Source organism: Montipora foliosa, chromosome 2, assembly GCF_036669935.1.
Source record: "Montipora foliosa isolate CH-2021 chromosome 2, ASM3666993v2, whole genome shotgun sequence".
Classification (NCBI taxonomy): Eukaryota; Metazoa; Cnidaria; class Anthozoa; order Scleractinia; family Acroporidae; genus Montipora; species Montipora foliosa.
The window spans coordinates 20,415,472-20,435,471 of NC_090870.1; the positions used below are offsets into that span (position 1 = coordinate 20,415,472).

At 39.3% G+C, this 20,000-nt stretch overlaps 1 protein-coding gene and 1 pseudogene across 1 annotated transcript in view; both read left to right on the forward strand.

Annotated features, from left to right (window-relative positions):
- LOC137992642 (IQ domain-containing protein H-like) overlaps positions 1-20,000 on the forward strand; it is a 79,613-nt gene that overhangs the window by 55,816 nt on the left and 3,797 nt on the right. The window contains exons 12-16 of the mRNA XM_068838101.1: positions 3,921-3,983; positions 4,621-4,710; positions 5,435-5,478; positions 5,677-5,754; positions 14,859-14,910. Of these exons, the coding sequence (XP_068694202.1) occupies positions 3,921-3,983; positions 4,621-4,710; positions 5,435-5,478; positions 5,677-5,754; positions 14,859-14,910 (327 nt within the window). The remainder of the gene's footprint in view (positions 1-3,920; positions 3,984-4,620; positions 4,711-5,434; positions 5,479-5,676; positions 5,755-14,858; positions 14,911-20,000) is intronic.
- LOC137986940 (uncharacterized) lies at positions 6,621-7,512 on the forward strand (annotated as a pseudogene).

Here is a 20,000-nt window from a genome sequence, read left to right on the forward strand (position 1 = left end):
TAATTTGTTTAACACGAATGTACAATAATGACAAAAATAACATGAAGTACCCATAATGCTGTTTACAGACGCAAGATTAAAATCTTTAGATTATGTCACTTCTGTGCATGTTATTGCATGCTACTATGCTTCTAGTACTCGTAAAGGTTCTGCCTTGGTCGCAAAATCAGGGATAAATCTCCAGCTAAATCCCACAAGGCCCAGGAAACTTCTCACTTCGGGAGCCGACAACGGACGGGTTGCCTCTTTTACTGCCCGCACCTCAGTTTCCTCGGTGGGCCTGATGCCGTGCTTCGAAAGGAGAATGCCCATGAAAACTACTTTACCCTTTCCAAAAGTACACTTCTCGCCATGCAAGGTAAGATTCTTCTCTTCCAGCCTAGTTAACAGCTTGTGTAAACTCTGGTCATGCTCCACAACTGTCTTTCCATGAACAATCAAATCATCAGCGATGTTTACAACTCCCTCAATGTCTGCTATAACGTGACTGATGACGTGTTGGTATTTTTCGGGTGCCGCATTAACCCCAAAACTTAGCCTTTTATAGCGGAACAAACCGTGTTACAAAGGTGGTAATGTCCCTGGAATCTGCATGCAGCTCTACCTGGTGAAAACCATGACACAGATCTACAATGAGCGACAAAAGTAGTTGAGACACTCTTAGGAAAAGACGCTTTTCGATACTTAAGCATTTGGTCTATTTTATTTACATCTAGTGTTAATTCTCTGATACCCCCGGTCCTCCAATTCAATGTTGTGTAGGTGCTGTGGTCTGTACAGTCGAAGAAATAGAAAAATCAACATTGTTTTGGGGGAAAGGGGGGAAAATGTATCCAAGACGCAGAAAATCGAATTTTACTGTCAAGTGTCTCAACACTTTTGTCGCTCATTGTAGCTTCGGAAAAACAGTACTGCCATTTAGTTCTTCTAGTACTTCGTCAACAGTGGGTATCGGAAGCTGTTCTCGGTTAATGGCCTCGTTTGCACGACGCATGCCCACACTAAGTCTTATCTCACCTGACGGCTTGGGTGCTACGACAACCGGACTAGCCCATGTAGTGGGTGCCTTCCACTCTCTCAATGATATGCCCTTCTAACAGTTCATCGACCTTGGCTTTCACTTTGTCTCAAAGCAAAAGAAACTCGCCTTAACTTTTGTGCCACAGGCGGTACATTGGGGTCAACATGCAGTTTCAACTCAAAGTCTTTTAGTTTGCCAACTCCTATGAACACTTTACACTGACTTCATTACAACTGCCATCAATGGGACTGGCCTTTTGACCGATGTGGAGAACACCTAGCTCCTTGGCAGTAGCATTCCCCAGTATGCAACGCCCACACTTAACTACGACAAAACTGGAAACTACCTTAGCATTTCCCACCGAAATTTCCACTTTGAACTGGCCAGCAACCTCAATTCCTCTGCCACCTTAGGCAAACAATTTCCTTGAACAATGTTCGAGGTTCCCCTTGAAACCATACGTGAGGCTTCATTTTTCATGCGCTTTCTGTGGCTGGACGTGACTACACGGCCATACTATGTCAACTATAGTTCTTATACACAGTCAACGCTTTTCGTGTTCGGGTGGGAAACGGTTTGGAAGATGTTTTGTTTCTGCATTTTTCGCCGGTTTCAATCCAGTTTGACATATCATGATAGCTGTGGTCCACACTGGCAGCTACGGAGTTATTCAAGTCAAGCATCGGAGACATAAACTTAAAGCTGAGTGTTTATTTCTAATTTGCTTAGAGCTGCTTTTTTCTCTGTATTGCAATTTCTTAGAAGCTCTGATAAGGTTACGTGATGCCTGGAGGACCTATGACTAGAACAGAAACGAAAGGGGAGCGAAAGAGAACGACAACGACAAAACAGAATACCAGTAATAGCGCATACTTTAATAGTAAAAGTAAAGTGGTGCATTTATATAGCGCCTTTATCACAAACGTCTCAAAGGCGCTTTACAATGATCATTTTACCGACCTCGGAAGGATGGAAAGCTGAGTGAACTTTAGCGGGAAAGAAGGTCGCCAAATATTCCACTCTCGGCGGAACCGGGAATGGAACCCGGGACCTTAGGGTCGGAAGGCAGAGATCTTACCACTGCGCCAACCCCTCCGCTGTGGAAGAAGTTACTCCAAAAATTCTTTCCTTGGGGCACTAAATCGTTTCTTATTTTCAAAAAGTGGTTTAATCGGTTTTTCCTTTGTTCAGGAATGAAAATCGAATTTTTATTGTCAACTGGAATTAAATAAAAATAATCTGTAATCCTTTGGACATAAAGAGAAATTTGATTTGTTTGTTTGTTTTGCTCCACCCTGCTAGCAGAGCCTTTCTTTTGCTTGCTCGATTTTGGCGTTCTCGTGAAAGGCTCTGCATGAATCGAGTAAAATCTTGAATATGCGGTGCATCTTGCCAGGATACAGTCTCGAACCAAAGCCTAATATGCAAGATCTCGCCGCCATCTTGGTTTTTCATGGTACACTGGGCTCAATTATAACCATCGGTTATTTCAATAAACTGACGCTCGCAGTGGAAAAACCGGTTTGATGAGAGAAAACAAGATTGACTAGTCCAGAAGGTCGGGCTGCAGCGGCTTCAAAGAGTTGACGCGATTCGGGCAGAGCCTCCTTTTCTCCTCCTCAGTAAAGAAAAAGACAAAAGGAGGCTCTGCTCGCAGGGTGGTTTTGCTCTAAAATGCGAGCGAACAAGTGCTTTTTAATCCGTTTGCCCAACTGGTTTTCGATCTGCCTCGACAGTGACAAGAAAATTTTGGCCTTATGTTATAAACACATAATCGCATAATTAGGGCGAAATTTTACTAGCTTGTGTTTTCAAAAATTTGTGTAAAGCGCCTAAACGTTATTGCGGATCTTGTTTGAAGTTCGTCCTTTTTTGGTTGCATTGCCATATTTTGCCAATTCTTGTTCCAAGCCAACCTGGCGTGTTTCAATGAAATACATCAAAATGTGAATGATCTCGTTTTCAGAGATAAAGTGGAATAAAGTACTTCTAATCAGTAAAACTCCTTTTTTGACCTTGAACTAAAGTGCAATATCTGAAGTTTTTTTATGGCTTCTAATTTTAGCGTGATTCCTATTCGCTGGCTATTGACAGTTGACTCTGGAATGACTTTTTTCCTTGTCCATTCGTTCACTGAGGGTGTGCTTGTTTTCATTTAAAACTCATGCGGTTCAAGAAAAATTAATTGCCAAACTGGTGAATTCCAAAGTAAATTTCACTCAAAAAGCCAATATCGTAGAAGAAACCAACGAAAGTGATTTAATTATTAACGCAGCAAGTGGAAACATCAAAACGCAGACAATTTGAAACCTCTTTATTTTCACTAACAGGCAGTAAAAATAAATAACCAGGGAGGTCCGCTTTTAGGCTTGGCTAAATCTATTTATTATGTCGTATACCTTGTGCAAATTAAACTCACACTTCTATCTGGAGATAAATTGATTTGGTAACTTAAAGTGGTTTACAATCTTACAAACTTGAAAGCCCGTAAAGGTTTGCATATAGCATTCCTAAACAATATTATTACGGTTGGCTCTACACTGTGAAGAAAAAAATGTTGATGAAATAATAATAGTAATAATAATGATCATGATAATGGTAGTAAGACATCTTGTCCCTTGGTGATAAGTTCTTTTGGTCTGATAGCAGTGTGTATGATGAATAGGTTCACCACTGAATATTCCCTGTTTAGGACTATTGCTAAATTCATTAAGTGACTGATTGGGCTGCAATCCTCCATTTGAAGTGTTTACACCTATTGTTGAACTGTGCATGTGTTTTAGGGTATTCACTCGTAGACAAGGTACATGTAATCCAATGGGTGAAGAAATCTGTTGGTGGATTTACTTACGTCCTTATTTATAGTTCTCCTAATCTCATAGGGTTTTTGTCCCTCTAGGGCTCGACTCAGAACTCAAAGATGATACCTGCTTCACTTAAAGCAATTGAAGGACCTAACAGAGTAAGTTTAATGATGTTTTATAAAGCCATCATCAAGAATGTAAAGCTCATTATATAATAAGATGGTAAACAGTTTAGACCTCTCCTAACATCAGTGTATTGATGGAGTAATGTGCATTGGTAATTATACATTGCAACTGTAATATTAATAAACTTAAGGTAGTAATAGGCAGCAGTGATCACCTTTCCTTGCAATTCAGTAACTACTGGTTTATAGTGGTGGCATCCTTGTCTCGAAGAGCCGATGGTTAGCGCTGGAGATTTGGGCAGGACCTTGTATGACTGTGTAGCCCGATCCTGGAATGGCAGTCTCTGTTAATTGCAGGTTGCGCAACGTGCCTTGTGGAAACACGCGCAGAGGCTGCGCATTCTTTCCTTGCCGCTCTCTTGCATGCAGCCTGGACTCTAGCGTTCGCTTCCACCTTTGAAACTGGTTTATAAAACTGCAGCTAAACAAGGTCAGGCCGAAAAGGACTCTATTGTGTTTTTAAATGTTCCCTCAGATGAACCACATTGCCAGTTTCTAGTGACAATTTTTGGAAAACAGGTGCGGCTTATCTTATGGCATTTTCGGTAAAAGTGTGAACTATAGGTAGTAGTTTTTTTAAAAAATTATGTTATAATCATTTTATTTTTAGATTCCTGTTCCAGCGTCTACACCTGCAAATGAACTAAAAAGTGTTCACATGTTTGTTGTTCAGAATGGAAGGACCAGGGTTACATCACAGGTAAACCCATGTAATACCTATCAATTTTCGTTTGTGTGAACAAAAGAAGATCTGATGTCTTACTAACAGTAATGCAACCAAATTCTTTGGATTGGTTGTATATAGTAGGTAATAAGCATTTGCTAAATCGCACTTAACTTTGTGGGCCTTGTTCACTGCCATGTTAAAGGGTTTCCCAGTTAGAAGTAAAAAAAAAAAAAGATCCCACATTATTAAACTGCAGAAAAGATACAAGTCCACTCCTGTCAGGGAAATGGTTAAATTGAAGAAGAAGAAGAAAGACAAAAATTTATGGGTCTGCCAACAACAAATGATATGTGCACATGTAATATTTTTATCATGGGTTTTAAAGGATTTTTTTCGCTCTCAACTCTGTTCCTTATTACCGTGTATTTGCTTGTTTTGATTTCTTCTTTAGCTAATATATCTCTATACGATATTGGCCTTTAGCAAATATGTTTTACCCTTAATTGACATTATTTGAATTTTAGGCTACTTGTAACTTATATAGACGAATTTTGTCTAGTGACACAGGCATAAGCACAAGCAAGATACACAGTCATGCAGATGCATTAACTAGTAGTCAGGCGTTTCAACTGTCCTTTGTCCGTCCCTTTTAAAGGCACTAGTGATCAAGATGCTACTGCTACTGGGTTTACTTATTGTGTTGGTGATTTTGCTTGGATGACTAGTAAAAACTAGCCCTTGTTATGTTTCCTTTTAGGACTACTTGAATTTCAAACAGCACTATTGTCTCTCTTGGGGAACGTAAGCATTCATCTTTTCACATTACAAACGTTAATTACTTTCACTGTGAGCTTTAAACTGCAAGAAGAAAATGTGGTACCTATCATGGGAAAGGAAAACATAAAGAAAAACTTAAAATTGGAAATTTACTAGGGTCAGTAGGATTTTCTGGTGTCATTCAATAACTCTCTTTTTTCCATTTATTTCTCTTTTTCTCAGTATACTGACCTTGATTCTCAATCTTGAGGAGCTTCTTTCGAACTATAGTGTTCCAATTGCTTTCATAGATGGAGACAGGTAATGCACAATTGAACTTTATTTCATCTGTTAGGCTTTCATTGAACCTAACTATGGTACATTACAATGTACATGCAAAGGACTTTTTGATTACTGCCTTCAAAGTGCAATATCTGCAGTGTCAAAATGTGAAAAAAGAATGAAAATGATTCGACTGGAAAATAAGAAGAACAACAGGCCCTTGTGGGCTACTTAACAATAAAGTAAATGAAGAAATCTGCAACAACAGAAATAAAAGAAATATTAATTTATGGAACGTCTTGCAAAATGACAAGCAATAAGAGAACAAAATCAAATCTGCAGAGAGCAGTTTATTGGCAACCAAACTTAAGAAAACTTGTAGAAACCCTTGCAAAATAGCTCTGGGAATTCCTAAGAAATTCCTAGGAAATATGTCCTAGGACTTCCTAGGAGTTTCTAGGAATAGAGGTGTGAATTGTTACGGTAAATTTGGACTTGGAACTCCTAGGAATTCCCAGTTGTGCAAATTAGCTTTAAATTTAACTAGGAATTTCTGGGAATTTCGTGGAATATCTTGGAGGACAGTTAATGAATGTGATTGAAGGTAAATGACGGTAAGTGACCATGAATGAAGGTAGATTAATAGGGACGATGATAAATGCATATAGGTGAAAGTAAATGGATTTAGATGAAGGTAAATTAATATGGATGACTGAATAATGGAAAATTGAATATTGTAACATGAGGTCTCGGCCATGTGATCGTTGATACAAACATTTGAATAAAACTGCCCAGAATCTGTCAGAGCTTGGACTGGTTACCGTTGACTGCTGTCTGGTCTCTCTTGTGTTACCAAAGATGGCGTAAATATTCTTCGCGAAATTCCTTCATTCGTCCGCTTCAACATGGATTCAGAGAGGCCGGATGAGGGGAAAGGTCGGAACATCTCCGAAGTTTCTAAAACAGTTTCGAACGACGTGTTAACTGACTGGAATGCCGAGCTCTGCAAAGAGAAAGAAACTGTGGCTTCGGCACAAACACGTGCGGCGGGAAATTCCGCTCGCTTGACTCAAAAGCCAGAGTCTAAGGGGACCAAAGATCCCTCTTCTTCCCAAATAAGGGAAGCTGGTCACATTGTAAAGCCCTTAAAGAAGGGAGATGGTGGAAAAACAACCACAGGCTTTCCCAAGAGAGATGTGCGTGAAAAACCGCCATGGAAGAAAAGCGCACCAAAGAATGGCAGCGAACGGCAAAGCGCATCGGCCACTACTACCCTTCATGGAAAGGATGTAGCGTCAACCAAATGGTTGCCAGCATTGCAGAAATTTTAAAAGATTCCTTCGCCGGCTTATCGCAGAGTATGAGCGAACGATTTGACAACTTGGGACAAATGTTTAAAGGCACTCGCTCTGCTTGCGTGTCACAAGAAAGTCGTTTTTCAGACGACCTCACTAAGCTCTGCCGACTCAGATGTGTCGGAAGTAGAGGAACCATTAGCAAAGAGACCAAAAAGCGATGAAGCAGGTCAGAGCACCGAGAATGAACTCATCCTAGGTCAACTTGAAAAAGACTTTGATTTAGCCGAACATAAAGGAGGAGAAATCAACGCTAATTTAGCTGCTATCGTCTCGAAATTACTGAAGGAGAAAACCAAGGAAGACAAGTTCATGGAAATAAAGAAACGCTAATTGTGAGAGATTAGCCGAAACACGAGTTAACTTGCCGATATGGAATGACCGTTCAGAAAAGGCACGTTCAGCTGACATAAAATTGCTGAAGTGCAAAAATCCCTTGTGAAGGGAGCTACAGCAGTAGTATCAGTTGTAAAATAACTTGATCACTGCTCCGGGGATGCCCTCAAAAAACGAAGTTGTAAACAACGTCATGGATGGAGTGCTTTTGTTAGCCAATGCTAACATGGAACTAAATGTTCTTCGAATGGAAGCACTTCAACCAGAACTCCATGCCAGCTACAGATATCTTTGTGCACCTTCAAATCCCATTTCTTCAGAATTATTCGGAGATGATTTGCCGATAGCAGTAAAAGATATAACTGATAACAACAGAATTACCTCGAAACTCCAGCGAGACAAAAAGAGAGTTATAGAAGGGGTAGGCAATCTGAACGCTTTGACAAATTTCAGAGGAAAAGGAACTACTCTGGGGCAAAACACTACTTTCGCCCCTCCCAATACAAGGGGGAGGGGAAGAAGAAACTCCAGAAGTCTCAGCCTTGAATGCTAAAGGCACACTACACCCAAATTCAGAGGTGAGTGCTACACATAGTGTCTGTATCAAAGTGGCTGGCAGGCTCAAATATTTTCTGTCTGAATGGAAATTAATAACAACAGACCCTAAGATCCTTGACATGGTACAGCTCTGTCACCAGGAATTTATTGAGCTACCGTCTCAGCATTATAATTTACCTCCTATTAGATTCAATACAAGAGAGGCTAAAATTATTGACGATGAAATTAAGACCCTACTAAATAAAGGGGTCATTGAGGAAGCTCAGCCCTCCCAACATCAAGTTATCTTGAGTATATTTCTAAGGAAAAAGAAGAATGGCTCTTACAGGATGATCCTTAATCTTAAAAGACTAAATGAGTCTATCAAATATAAGCATTTCAAAATTATCTTTTGCTGTGCAATTAATGAGAAAAAGTTGTTACATGGCCTCAATCGACTTGACCGATGCTTATTACACAGTGCCAGTGGCACCTGAGCACAGAAAATACTTGCAGTTCATGTGGGGTGGCAAACTATTCCAGTATACTTCTCTTCCCAATGGCTTGTCCTCAGCACCCAGATACTTAACCATGAAGGCCATCTGAATGTTGGCTATATTGATGATTCTTACCTTCAAGGTAGCTCAGTATCAGATTGCAGCCAAAACATATGGGCAACCATAAGCCTGTCTGAGAAGCTAGGTTTTGTTATCAACAAAGAGAAATCGGTGTTGCAACCATGTCAAAAGCTTGTTTTCCTTGGTTTTATTTTGGACTCCATACTCATGAGAGTATATCTCACACCAGATAAAACAGACAGAGTTGTTTCAGCCTGTCAGATAGCTCCTAAGCAAGAGAAGTGGCACAAGTGATAGGTTTGCTTGTATCCAGTCTCCCAGCAGTTCAATATGGGCCTCTATTTTACAAAAAACATTGACATAGATAAAAATGAAGCCTTGCATAAGAACAAGGGCAATTTTGAAGCACTGATGTAATTATCTCCAGAATCTAGGGAAGATCTTAGTTGGTGGGTGAGAACCCTACCACAAGCATACAAACAGATTGACCTCTCAAATCCTGACATAAAAGTCACTACAGATGCTTCAAAAATAGGCTGGGGGCAGTCTGCCTTGGGGACACAACTCAAGGTTTGTGGTCAGAATCAGAACAATTGAGGCACATAAATGAACTTGAGATGTTGGCAATTCACTTTGCATTGAGGTGCTTCAAGTCACGTATTAAGGGAAATCATGTCAGAGTTAACAGTGATAACTCTACAGCTGTGTGTTATCTTAATGTCATGGTCTCCAACCTGCAATAATCTTGTTCAGGACATTTGGACTTGGTGTATGCAAAACAAGGTTTGGTTATCTGCTTCCCACTTGCCAGGTGCTCTCAACGTGGAGGCTGATCAGCAGTCCCGTCAGTTTAATGAACGAACTGAGTGGCACCTTAGAAAGGATGTCTTCCACCAAATTTCCAAAATCTGGGGCACACCAGACGTTGATCTTTTTGCCTCCAGGTTAAACTCCCAATTGCCTAAGTATGCCTTCTGGAAACCTGATCCTGGGGCTACTCACGGTGATGCTTTCTGTTTTGCATGGACAGGAATGTTTGCTTATCTATTTCCTCCTTTCTGCTTAATTGCCAGATGCCTGAAAAAATTGGAGAACGTCTTGTGCTGAAAGGCCAGCTAATTAATTTCACCCACTTGTTGTAGATGTACTTGGTCTCTTGACAGAACTGTTAAGGCTTTACCTACAGTGCCATTAACACCGCACCCAGTGCACTGTCCTCTTTTGTTCTGTTGGATGATGGATTTAGTGTAGGTAAAAATCCATTGATTTCAAGACTGTTAAAAGGGGTTTTCCAGTCCAGGGCCCCAAAACCAAAGTATACCGAAGTTTGGGATGTTCAGATTGTGTTGTCTTATCTTAAAACTTTGCACCCAGTGCAAAAAGGACCTTTCTTTTAAATTTCTTATGTTATTGTTGCTGGTCTCGGGCCAGCGGGGTCAGACTATCCACATGCTGGATCTCAATGATATGATTGTGTGAGGAACAGACATTACCCCTCCTTTAACTGCGATCCCATGCCATTTAAAGGGAACGTCCACTTTCCGAAAAATCAGTTCTTAGCAAACATTGTTATACAAAGATAGATTTTCATAGAGGTCTATTTGTAACATTACTTATTGCTCTCGGGTTAGTCTGCATCCAGAGAAGGGATTGCTAACGCTTAGTAGCAAGTTTTCTAAGTGACGTGTCGGGTGCGGGCTAATTCCATGTTATTTGGAATGATCAACTGAGCACAATGATCGAAAGAAACCACCCGATTGTGCTAAATCCTTTGTGAGATTTGTTTTACAATGAGATAACAAAAGTGAACAAATTTGTACCGGCTACACATTATGACATTTATATGAAACGGCCTACCACAACTTCTCACTGAGAAAATATGATATCATATTTCTTGCTGTTGGGATGGTAGACCGTGCTTGGATGGTAGACCGTTGGTAAATGGAATAGACCATATGCACAGGATTTTTCACTGTGTGAAATTTATTATGAATCATCTGGTAATGTATTGGATTGAGTAGAAAAGAAAGTACTAAAAGAAATTGTGCTGTTTGCTGGAAGATACGATTTTCAACTGTGACGCCACCATCCCCATTGACGTCACCATCCCCATTGACGTCACCAAGGAACACAATAAATGGTATTGTGTTACATAATACGAGCCATGTGTAACTTTCGGAGCATCAGTGTGGTGCAAAATACTTTGCTCGCTTTAGTATATGGTATGGAGTCTTCCAAACACTTGAAAATCGATGCCGACGTATGTCAATAATGAATATCCTTTCCTGTTTGGTACAATGTGCTTTGCACTTCGCTTGCAAACTTCTGAAATGTTTCAGAGCTTATACGATATCTAACAATTGTTTCTTTAGATCCTGCTTTTCTACGTTGAACATTTTCCCTATAGGATTCAAATCCGGACTGGCAAAAGTATTGCAATCAATCAGACAACAAGTTGCAAAAATAATGGAGACACTTCACCTTTTTGGGGCGTTATAAAATTTCACACCGTAGACCGACCCCCCCCGCCTCCTTATCAGTGTTGCTAGCAAGACCAAAAAATTGTTGGAAACTTAAACAGTCAACATTGAAAGGGGGAGAGGGGAAGGAGAGTGGGAAAGGTTTAAATTCTAGATACAGCGGGTATTGGAAGCTAGACAAGGTGTTTTTTAATGCACTAGTGTCCCAGCAATTTTGCAACTTGTTGGAGACTCAACTGCATTTGTGTTTCCCTCTGAATCTAAGATTCCTGCCTGAAACATCATTCCAGGCCATGGACATCCATCTTATTGCCTGAAGAAGATCAAAAGACTCGCACACATCTGAAGCAGAATTGCATTGATCCACCTTACTAACAACATGTGTCAATAGGCATTTATAGTGTTTGAGCTTAAATGCCTGAATTATACCAAGATCAAGTGGCTGTAGACGAGATGTCGTGTTTTTTGATAATAAGACTGTTTTTATTTTCTCGAACGTTTCTGTCGTTTTCTCTTTAAACTACTGGACATAATGCAGGTATAATGAAGCTTGAAGAATTTATGACTTGTGAATTGTGCTTAAGCCCTGAAACGTAAACATGTGCTTACAGCAGTGCGAAGCCTGGCTAGTGTAAATTATTCTTTGTTTGCTGACACAGTAGAACTTGGTGCATGTTGATTGATGGATTTCTGATCAGTCCTACGATTTGCATTTCTAAAAGCACAGAGATTTCAGTGTTCCGAGATTTTCAGGTCTTAAATTTCAACAAAACAAGGCTAAATTTTAACTGCATTTGGGTGCTTTTGTCCATTGTAAAAAATAAACAAACAGGCATCCGGAAGTTTCACGTGTCTACAACTGTTACACGAGCAATAACTGTATTATACAATTCAGTTGTCAGACGCAGACGGCAATTATAATAATAATAATAATGTACTTGCTTATTATGCATCTAAAAATCTCGATGCGTTTACAAAAATATTATATACATATATACATATTATAACGAAGTAAATCATAATTTAAAGAAAAGTTCAATTAGATGGATTATATGCTTCTTTAAAAAGAAATGTTTTGAGTCTGGTTTTAAATATTTCAACTGTTACAGAGTTTCTAATATTGTCGGGTATAGAGTTCCAGAGTGTTGCGGCTACGTAGGAGAAGGCACATTGGCCATAAGTAACTGTATTTATCTTTGGAACATTAAGCAGTAACTTGTCAGACGATCGAAGAGAGCTGGTAGGTCGACGAACATCTATAAGTGCAGATGAGTAATCCGGTACCAGACCATTTAAGGACTTGTATACCGTTAACAAAATCGTAAATTTAATTCTACACTCGATGGGTAACCAGTGTAGATTGCGTAGTGCATCAGATATATGTTCGTATTTCTTAATTCCTGCAATCAGTCGTGCAGCAGAGTTCATCGTTCTCTGTAATTTGTCCAGGTCAGAACGGGTAGCTCCATATAGCAGACTGTTTATAGCGTAGTCTAAGCGAGATAACACTAGTGCATGGACCAGTTTCTTTAAACTTTTTTGAGAGACATACTTTCTTATACGACCAATGGATTTTATAGACAGCAAAATTTTCTTGCAAGTGTCATTGATATGGAGTGTCATGTTCATATGTTTATCTAGAATCACTCCGAGGTCTCGTACTTGTTCAGATGGTTTTATGGTAGTATCACCAGATATCAGGAACTGGAGAGGAGGACTGTAATTTTTGTTGAAGTCTTTGTTGGGTTACATAGAAGAAAGTTGTCTGTATTCCATTTGATGATATCTTCTACACAGCTGCAAAGTCTATCCAGTTCTGATGACGGCTTTTTTGGGTTGACGGCTATGTATTGTTGTGTATCGTCGGCATAAAATATACAATCCAAGCCAAAATATACAATCCAAACCATGTCTAGAGAAGCCATGTCCTGCCATGTCTAGAAGCCATGTCTAGAGAAGCCATGTCTACAGATGAATTGGGTTATCAGTTTGATTTCCAGCACTTTTTAAAACGTCAGAGTGTGTCCTTCTGCAAATACATCTGGCTCAGACGAAATTGAAATTCCTTCCTGGATAAGGGGATACATGTACCTTGTTTATCAAGATATTTGGGAGATCGAAATTGGAGAGGTTCTTGATTTAATACACGAACCAAACAATCGAGATGACAATAGCGCTATAGCTGTGACAAAGGATGAGGACATGTACCAAGGGCAATAGCTACAGTAGAATGAAGCCGGGAACTGGAATTATTCGCCATTTCTTAACAAAGAAAGGAAGCAAAGCACAAGTTTTAAGTTGTTGGGAAAGTTGTGACCAGTAATTGTGGGGAGGATATGAGATGGAAATCCCGTGCCTTTACAAGTTTACTGGACAGCCAAGAAACGTTGATATGCTTCACAAATTATTAGACATTCCAAATAACCGATCTGGTAGAAAAAAACAGGAAAGACACAGTGAAAGGCAACAGAAACAAGAAAGCAAAATAACTTTGGGAGCCTCGAAATGCTGCAAAGTGTAGTCTTTCAGATCTTTTGTACAGTAGTATTTAAAAAATGCATCCTTTTTGCTGAACACTGGAATAAACCGAATGTCATGCTAACCACTAACACCTTTGCCTAAAATATTCATTAAAATATTAATCTGTTATTGCATGGTTAATAGAGGGGAATGGTTATGAAACCCGACAAATTTCCTTGTTGTAGGTTTTTGTTCTCCTTTTTGGCCTTGACCGTGCACAAAATACAATAGTTGTTTACTCCGTACTAAGGAACTAACCAATAGAAACGTGTTGGTTACGTAATTCATGCGTAGTGCATGCGCGCAAAACTAAAGATTGTGCACGGTCGTAGACTTTCCAACCTAAATGTCGGTATCTTTGTTTGCTCCTTTGATGTTTGCCGAGCTTCCAAACCGTTCCCCTCTATTAGCTATGGTTATTGTCAGATTGTGTCTGTTTTAATTCAGCAGCCCCACCAAGCATTTTGAATGTCGTATTAACAGGGTAATTTTATAAAGAAATTAACGACGGGTGGTTGTTGATCGTAATAACGGGGGTTTCAGATAAGAAAATGAGTTGGCTCTTGTTTGGGCCACAAAAAAGTGGTCGCAATAACGGGGTGGTCGTATGGCAGGGTTCCACTGTAATGCCTTATGTTCATTTTGGAACAACAGGCTACAGTTAGTCTAAACTCGGGCCTGCAAAAATAAAGTTGTGAATGGTTAATTTAGTGGTCAAGAAAAGAAAAAATAGAATTATGCCCTTCTCATCATAATGTTCGAATGTGTATATAGGCAATACCCAAATCCAGGTTATCTTCATTAAAGGTGGTGGCACTGACCACCGGACCATGGAAACGAGGTGAAAATAGTGTATTTATTCCAAAATGGCTAAGCACATTGTTTTTTTCTGGTGGTTGGGTATTTTTGCTCAGTGTTTAAGAAAGGAAACGCTAATCGAACAGTTAAAGATTCAAGATGTTGTAGAGAAACCTGAGATGACTCATCGAAACATCTCAGTTTAGGAGAAAAAATGAAAGAAGGTGAGAAGTGAAAACATCTTCCCAAGATGACGGACCTTTCGTGCAGTGGTGCACGTAAGGTCACTTTGTCACGTGTGTTACGGCTGAAGATGTGCACTTTATTTGTTTAAATTAAATATCTCGACACTCGAAAATGCTCTTTTAATTACTTTGTTCAAAGAACAAAGTGCAGTTTTTGGCTCTATTTTTGGACTTTTTTTGTTGGGTGTCGTGATTTGGTGACACATGCGACGACTACGCGGCAAGCTAGAAGTGGTTTCATGTTTCACCTCAAGAATCATCCTTGTTGATTACAATATTGATTTTTTTTTTAAGGTTAGCCGATCTAGCATTAGTGTTTGAGCTTGGACAACAGCCAACATTTCAGGTAAGTATGCAAAAGTGGCATGTGGTTATTTTATTTGAATACTGAGTATTTGAAGCCCTTTTCCTATACCCTGATTGACAGGTATAATACTGCAATTAAATGATGTCAAAGCATAGTCTGAAATATGGCATGGCTTTTCAACTTTTTAGTGCATCTCTGAAGGTCACTATTGCTGTTTTTATACATATGCTAACATTAAGCTGTAGGCTGTTTTGTCGTCTTGAGAAGATAGCTTTGTGTGGAGACATGCTATCCGAGATTTTGGTGATAAGCTGTAATGTATTCCACTGATCAACAGAAACCTTAATTAGCCAATATCAAAAATACCAGAGGGATATAATTATCCTTGCTTATCCTAGCTTTTAGCTTGAAATTATTGTCTTCTTCTGTGAAAAAGTGTTTCTTCATCTTTCATGACGTGGAACTGGCTCATCAAAGATTCCTGCACACTACTATTCATCAATATTATTATTAAGTGTCACTCTAGTGTCTAGAGCTGACATGGAGAAAGATCATGCACCATAGCCTGGAAGCTAAAAAAGGAAGGGCATTTTTTGATGAATAACTTTGATGATGATGACTTTATTTAAACTTGGGTGGAAGTGACGCTTGATAGGCCTCTAGCAATAACAAATGCATGCTAATATACCGAGAAAAAAAAGATAAAGATACATCAAAAAAAAAAGTATAAATATAAATTATAGTATTATAAGTATAAATATAAATTATGGTATGAAATTACAAATTACTTAGTTTTCTTATCTCATTCCTGAAAGGGCCAAATTCGGCCACTGATCTTACGTTATCAGGTAATGCATTCCACGCCTTAGCAGCAATGTAGGAAATTGATTTAAGGCCGTAAGTTGTGGTCTTAGCTTCAAGTAAAACAAGTTTGTTTTTGCCCCCGAGATTTTTCTTATTTTCTCTTACTTTAAATAAAGATTTAATGTACTGAGTCATATTGTTGTTGAGGGCTTTAAAAATATTAAAAGCATATCTTGTTTCCGTCTACAACTTAATGAGTAACCTATCTGATAACATAGACTATCATATCCATTTGAAAAGTCATTAAACACGTATCTGAGGGACCTCTCGTCTAATCTCTCTAATCGGTCACTATCTTCAATCTATTCCAAATGGAACTACATGTACAATAAGAAAAGTGTGGCATGATAAATTCCCTATAGATACGCATCTTATGACGAAAATGAAAGAACTTGTTTGAATCGATTAAGTACACCAATTTGTTAGCCTACCTTCTTGATTAACTTAGATACATGACTCTTAAAATTTACGTTATTCTCAATTACAACCCCTAAGAGTTCAACATTATCGGTTGCTTTAACTTGAGAACCATCAATGTCTAGTTCTACTTTCAAGATCACTTTTTCGTTCGGGCAAAACTAGGAGTTTGCATTTGTCCAAGTTCAGGGTAAGACCAAAATCATGAAACCATTTGGAGGTGACTCCTAAATCCCGGACGAGTACAGCCTGAACCTCGCTTGGAGCTATATCACTTGAAGTTAATTGATTGTCATTGCCATAGGTCGAGAGTTTCGCCTCTGTAATGAAGTAGAATAAGTCGTTCAAAAAGATATTGAAGAATAAGGGGCCTTTCGAACTCCTCTGTACATCTTGACAGTGTCAGACTTGGCATTGGCCACTTTAACACACTGCCTCCGACCACTGAGATAATCTGTGATTAAGTTTAGATTTTGGGTAGACAGACCGTACGCTCTCAGCTTGTCCAACAACGGGTTGTGAGGAATGAGATCAAAGGCTTTACTTAAATCCAACATCACTGAACTAACACTCTTTCCTTTGTCCAAGTCTTGCCTCCATGACTCGATAAGATGGAGAAGCACTGCCTCACAGCTATAGCCTCTGCGATAGGCTGAGAGAAATGGTGATAAACGTGCTCCACTAGTTGACGGTTGAGACATTTTTCAAAGATCTTTTCTTATATTAATCAATATAGATACCAGTGTATAGTTACATACATTTATGTTAGAAGAGTCATCCTTTTTGAATACAGGATAGACTTCTGCTAACTTCCAGTCACTCGGGAAACATTCAAATACAATAGAAGTGTTGAATAAGTTAGCAAGAGATAGAGCTAACTCCTTTGAACAGTCCCGTAAGAGCTTTGCAGGAATTCGATCATGATCAGTAGCCTTATTTGGGTCAAGTTTGCCTAGTACATGTACCTGTTGTACTTCTGGGAAACTGATTAACTGAAAGTTAAAGCTCTTGATATGAGGGCAATTATTCTGTATAGCACAAATACTTGGATGAATGTTGGAACAATATTGATTGCCCATCATTGGATAATCACCCCCCAGGCCCACGCAATATCGTCAACATCATCAACATTGTCAAAGACATAGGCGACATGAAAAGGAATTTGACTAACGTCCCTTGAGAAAACAAATTGGTCAAAGTGTTTGAAGCTTCTTTTGTTCTTAGTTTTCATACAAGGTCGTGGACAATGAGATCTCTTTACAGCGTAAACCAAGCTGGGATCACTGATTCCTATATCATAAACTCCAGAAGATAGAAATGATCGCGGTTTTGATGAAAATATAACGTCAATCAGAGTAGTAGAAGTGTTCGTGATTCTTTCAGGTTCTTTTATCAGATTGGATAATCGATAGACTTCTGCTAAATCAATAAGAGCACGACCATCCTTGACACCACTGTCTGGATTCAATAAATCACAATTCAAATTGCCAGCAATAATAAAGCGTCCAGCACGAAGTAACATGTTGTTAAGATGAGATTCCCAGACTGATTTAGATAGATTGGGAGGTCTGTACATTCCCAATAGTAGAGCCTTTGGACCATTCTTTCTTGTTTGAAAACTTACAGCGATCGTCTCAATGTTTACACACTCTAGTGAGAGAATGTGATAGTAATTAGTAAATTTCTAGTATATATCAGAAGTCCCCCACCATGTCTATTTCTGTCTTTGCGAATCATCCTGAATCCTTTAATATAAAACTGTGAGTCAGGAAAAGCAGCATCAATTTTCGTTGCAGCAAGAATAACAATGTCAAAGAGAATAACAGATTTTACTTCTTGAAATTTAAAGCCAGCGACACTGTTTCTGGTATTCTTATACTACTGCACGGGGATAGATCATCATGATCATCACTTCCCTTGGAGGGAGAGATAATTGCGTCGTTGAGTTCAAGATCAAGGTCAAAGAATGAGTTTGAAAAGTTTGGCAATGCACAACCACAACAGATATAATATGAGGGCGTAGTTTTTTTGGTTAAACCAACGTATTATATATGCCACGACTTGTTGCATTCACTACAAAGAACAGAAAGATGATTTTCAGCCACAGTTATCTCACATGCAGGATATGTCGTAGAAAATGACGTGAAATGATTTAGGCCCAGGATTGCTCCCAGTATCCCCACAGCAAACCAACAGCATTGAGATTATAACAGGATTAAAAGAAGCTTGAAGGTGTATTGAACTTGTTTCCAAAGACTTAAAGTGATCCAAGATACAAAAGCATAACATTAGCATTTAAGCAGAGCTAGGGTAAATGACAACTTAACTTCCTTATCTTTTTGACGTTGCTGAGATGGTAGAAAGAGGATCTGCAAATACTTGCCTTGCTTCAGATTCAGTGAAATGAGGCCAGCATTTCCAACTGCTGATGAGATGATTACCCAGCATTACTTAGGCATTTTGGTTTTATCAACGGAGTTGATAATGTAAATTGGCCACCGTACAGAGATTCTAAAAGCTGACATTTCGAGCATTACCCTTCGTCAGAGCGAATCGAGGAATTGTGGGTTACGTGTAGTTTTTATAGTAGAGTAGGAGCTCGCTATTGGTGGTAACATGGCAACGTGAAAAATAGGAATATATTAGTTAAATGAAAAGCGTTCATTAATACCGTGAGGATTAGGAGTGCCGATGTTCCAGATTCTTGTGGCTTTCCGTCATACCAAGATGTAGGGAAAGGCCGCAGATAGCCATGTATTTTTTTGGAGTGGTTAGGGAGATTTAAATGACGAGCGACTGGCTTAGATGCATCCTTGTCATTCTTCTCAACATCGTGAAGGTGTTCGCGGAATCGGCCCCGATATCTTGCTAGTGTTAACAATGAAAAGACAAGTTTTGCATCGTGAACGCGCACATTTGAAAGTGCCGGGTTGCTTGTTAGCTTTAAGCCCGCTTCTAACTAAAAGGTTGCCTACGTTTTTGTCGCGTTTGAATGAAATAAGTGGAGGTTGCAAAAAGATTCTACCAGTCTCGGGATCATTTTGGAGTAATTTAAAATTATTAAGAATGATACTTTTGATTGCGTGATTATGAGGATGGAAAGTGAGGGTGAACGGAATTCTGTCATTCTTATCTTTTTGTGACGTTTCTAGTGCTGACTGTCGATCAAATTGTTGGGTGCGATGATGGCCCGCTTTGACCACAGAGACAGGATAGCCACGTTTTTCGAAGAACTGGCACATCTCCTCTGATTTGCTGGAAAAATCAGGGTCATCACTACATAGACGTCGAAGTCTAAGAAATTGAGAATAAGGAATGGCGTTCTTGACATGTGATCGATGTGACGATGAATACAACAAATAACTGTGAGAATCTGTAGGTTTGTAGTGCACACTGGTACATAGCCCGTTGCCACTAATAGAAACTTTGATATCTAGGAAAGCCAATGAAGTTTCCGAAATTTGCCAGGTACTTTTAAGAACCGGATGAAAAGAATTGACAGAGGTTATAAGTTGATTGAGTTCTTCTCTGCTGGATGAGGAGGTTTGGGGCCGTTGTACTGATTAAAAAATTGGTGTTCAACATATCCTACAAAAAGATTGGCATAGCTAGGTCCCATTCTTGTGCCCATCACTACACCATTAGTTTGTTTGTAATAATTGCCGGCAAATGAAAAACAGTTAAGCGTTAAAACGAGTTCAGCAAGGCAGAGGAGCCTTTCCGAGCTTGGTTCTCTGACAGTGCGTTGATCGAAAAAGTGTTTGTGCTTGAAGACCTTCGCTATTGGGAACTGTATATAGAGACGTAATGTCAGTCCGTGGTGAAAATAAGTTCGTCTCTGCCTGGAG